At 44.0% G+C, this 4295-nt stretch overlaps 1 protein-coding gene across 1 annotated transcript; it reads left to right on the top strand.

The window, feature by feature from the left end:
• Window positions 1-37: 37 nt before the first annotated feature.
• LOC103376339 (uncharacterized) lies at window positions 38-4287 on the top strand (the record flags this gene model as incomplete). The annotated part of the gene is made up of 3 exons (XM_008306712.1): window positions 38-243; window positions 2400-2757; window positions 3409-4287. Coding segments are annotated over exons 2-3 (1212 nt in total), but the record flags the coding sequence as incomplete, so codon positions are not given.
• Between the last annotated feature and the right edge of the window lie 8 nt (window positions 4288-4295).

Below are 4295 nucleotides of genomic sequence, written 5' to 3'. Positions count from 1 at the left end.
GTTAATATTAAAGAAGGCAAATTAGGATTTTGGGGGTTTTCTCTTCATCTCAAAGGCTACTTCTCACCATGAAACGTTTCTGAGAACTGTGTGAATATGGCCACTTCTCAGAAAATAAACTGCTGATTGCACAATATTATCAAGACGCCCACCGCAGGCTGCCTCATGATTGAGGAAGTGCGTCTGGTTTCCATAGCCGTATCAAAACAAAGACTCTTATTTTACTGGTTCGCGTTGAAGGCGGTAAGTTGTTCTTTAAGTTCATTCATGTTTAGTTTTAGCTCAAGTCTGGGTTTAGTTTGAAATTGAAAGTTAAGTTCATGTCAACACGAACTGTTTTTAAGTGAAATAGGTTTTGTTAAATCAAATGTGACTTTTATTTTGTAAATAAATCTTTTGTCGGTCAAAATGTCAATCCAGATCAGGTTGTATCACGACGTCTCGGGGCACTTTGACGTCGTCACAGTGCTACAACCTTCAATAAATAGCAATATGCCCACTGTCACAAGGAAATGTGACCGTTACACTGACGAGCCTGTTGTGAACGTTCCACATAACGAACGGGATATTTTGAATTTTTTCCATCACAAATTATCAGGACTCCAAGCTTTGATGTGGATGCACTGAAAGTAAACTGATAATAAAATGGACCAGAAGTGACACTTTTAGTTTTGCTGACTTTCTAAAAGTAAAAAATAATCAGATAAACAAATAAAACACATGGTTAAATCTACAGTGAGCACTATAGAGGTTTTAATTGGGGTTATCAGCGAGCAGCTTGATTGTATTAAGAATTAAATCGACAACATGGATGTGTTGAAACCACAGAGGAACAGAGTTTGGGGGGTGAAAGAAGATTCGGAGCCCACTGATACGAAGTTTTTCTCTGATGTGTCAGTTGCTGTGATTGTCAACATTTCACTGACATCATGCAAAATATGGCGGCATACGTGATCTGATGCTAAAAGACTGAAGTTCTAGAAGAAGATGAAACAACTGGGGGTTGCGAGGTTATCTCCACAAATTAAATAAAAATTAAAAAGAGATTCAAATTAGCTATAATTATTACAAAAGCAAAAATAATAGTTAAATACTGCTCACCTGTGTGAATCTGCTGCTTCTACAAACTGCGTGTTTACTCAATATTTAGGTTCATACATGGAAACTAGCAAGCAAGGTTTTTATATAACATCTTTACAAGACACGGTAAAGAAGATAAAATACAAAATGCGACAAAGTGAAGTCAAATTGATGAAGTAAAATAACTAAAAACAGCAAAGACAAGCTGAAAAAAGCAGAAACAAATTTCATAGACGAAATAATAAACTGAGCAAAAGGCGGACAAAAGGTTTGAAAAGCAAAAACACACTAAAGCCCACAACAGATTAGAAAAGACCAGATTAAAATGAAATTAAAGTGCAGAAAGGTTTTCTAAAAGCATCGACAGCTTAGACTAGACGTAACAAAATAAAATGGAGTGTTTGAAAGCGGTGGAATAAAGGATTGGCTTGAGCTTAGTTTTTAAACGATGACATTTTGGCCAAATCAAAGGCGTTTGACTGATCTATTCTGTGTCGAGCCTGTATCGAATAACTATGAAATAATACGGTTTGTCCCTGTAGAGGCTGGTGCACGAACATTTCAACCACCCCCGAGGTTTGCAGGTGTCTGGTACCATTTCTGAGTGTGGATTGTAGGCTAGTTAGCCAGATATGCTAACATTAGCACATTACAGTGATAATCAATGCATTCCTCACGTTCTGGTTCTCTGGCTTTGGTTATTCAGCCAAAACACCAGCGTGCTAGCAAGTGGTTCCAGTCCAAATCTTCTTAAAACGTGACCTTCTGCAGCCACCTTGAGAAGGGCGTCGTCCTTCATCCGTTGCTCATTTTGGCTTTCTGTGCAGGCATCGCTAATCAAACAGCATTCTTGTTGATTCGTTTTCTCCACCACCACTTACTGAATTGCCTGTTAGCTAATTACTCTGTTTAACTTCCTGGTGCACGGTGCGGTCTCTGTGTAATCCAAAAGGGAGTTTTGTCAACACAGTGGAGTTAACAGAGGTTCTCATGGGTAAGAATGGAGCTCTGGTTGATTCTCATACATACATACGAGGGCATATTAGCGGCCTTGTAGTAAGATCCCTCATTTCTGTGCTTCCCATTTACTATCTATGTAATGTTGCGTTTTCAGAGATCATCACATTGGTTGCTCCATATTTACGTAAAGTTTAGGTATCAGCCACTTCATGCAAAAACAGGGGATCCGCTCACAACTTGCCCTCCAATAACCTTTTAAACCAACAATTGTCTGTCGAAAATGGAGACAGATTTTTTTGGCCAACAGTTTTCTGCTATAAGAGAAGGTTTCCAAATGAGTGCATTTGTTTTCTCTTCAGATTAAATCCCACACTTCATGTGAAGATGACAGCACTCCAGATGTGGTGTTTCTGGCCCGTTGCTGCTCTCCTCCTTCTCCTGCCCATCGCTCCCACGTTGGCCGAAGTGGTGAGTTCGATGTCGGTCTGCGGCCACTTTCTCCTTGAGGAAACTCCGCCTCAGATCCCGGGTGTCGTGGAAGGCGGGAAAATCCTGAACCAGAACCGATACAAGCCCATCTGCCAGACGTACAGGAACGAGAGGAGGTTTGTGACGCTGTACGACGTCAAGAACAAGATCCCGGTGTTTTCTGCTTACAAGTACAGAGGAGTTGACGGAAAGGGAAGACCCAAAAAACACTGGAAGATTGAGCCGCAGGTAGGTTTCCTCTAAGATTCCACTTTTGGGTACTAGCGCAGTCACATCAGTAATGTAATGACAGAACTAGCATCAGAGGTACTGAAGGACCCATTTGCCACAAAACAACTTCCAACTGCAGGTACTATTTTCTGCCACGCAAACAGCCCTGAATGAGGTTCTACATTTGGGGTTCTTGTATCTCAACAGGCACAAAGGGACAGACCACCCTAAAACGACCTGTAAATTGTGTTGCATTGGGTTGTTCTCATGAAAAATGCCAAATAGTTGAGTAACAAAAAGAAAAGGGAGTCTGTCTTACCTTCACGCAGCTGGCCAGTCACGGCATACTGAAGTATTTGTGGATCTTGCATCAGACCATCTGACATGCAGTTTGGAGAAACTATAAATCCCATTTCTGACTGTACATCTCGTTTCTGATCCAGTTTCTAAAATATTGCTCATGCACAGTCTCCAGGAGCCCTTTCTTACCAAGTATGAGCATTTCAGTTGAAGAACTGAGCAGGTAACAACCCATGCTAGTGTCAACAAACTACTCTGTGGTCCACTGGTTCCTACTTCCTACGACACTGTTACGATGTGAAAGAGTAAGATCTTTTGGGGTGTTTTTACTGTTACGTTATCTTTTTCTCTGCCTTTAACTCTTTACAGCTTGAGAACGAACTTGCCAACAAGAACATGATGAGCAAAGACAAGCAGATATCCTACAAGCATCAGGCCGTCGACACTGATTTCAGAAGCAATGGGACGTTCGACAGAGGTCACATCCTGCCGAGCTCTTACGCCTGCACGGAAAACGACAAGCGCTCGACGTTCACCCTAACCAACGTCGTGCCACAAGCGGGTTCGTTCAACAAGGGCAGCTGGAGCAGGATGGAGCGCTGCGTCCAATGTGTGATGGACAAATACTGCACCAACAGCAGCGGCTTCACCGAGGGCTTCGTGGTAACTGGAGCGCAGCCCGGCTCCGGCAAAGTCCTCAACAACAGGGTCAACGTTCCCTCCGCGCTCTGGTCGGCCTTCTGCTGCTACAGCGCCGACATGCAGGCCTGGATAGCGAGCGCTCACTGGGGCGAAAACGTCCCCGACCGCGCCAAAAACAAACACCTGCAGGCGAAGACGCTGGCGGAGCTTCACGGCCTGCTGAGGACCGAAGACTCCGAGTTCGCAGTGTTTCCTGGAGCTCAGTGTCCTCTGCACACCACCGTCGCCGAGTTCTACCCGAAGGACATCAGCTGCCACTGCCCGCCCAGCGACTCGCCTGCCCCGCAAAGTTCTACATCTGCTTCTCTTACTGCAACATCATGTTCACGTTCCTCAACATCTGCCCCTTGCAGCTCCACATCTGCCCCTCAAACTTCAACATCTGCCCCTCATTGTTCTCCATCTTCCCATCACACTTCTACATCTGCTTCTCTTACTGCAACATCTGGTCCACTTTCCTCAACATCTGCCCCTCGCGACTCCACATCTGCCCCTCAAACTTCAACATCCACCCCTCATAGTTCCACATCTGCCCCTCATACTTCAACATCCAC

This window comes from Stegastes partitus, unplaced genomic scaffold, assembly GCF_000690725.1.
Source record: "Stegastes partitus isolate 25-593 unplaced genomic scaffold, Stegastes_partitus-1.0.2 Scaffold3911, whole genome shotgun sequence".
Lineage (NCBI taxonomy): Eukaryota > Metazoa > Chordata > Actinopteri > Pomacentridae > Stegastes > Stegastes partitus.
This window is presented reverse-complemented; position numbering and strand designations above follow the sequence as displayed.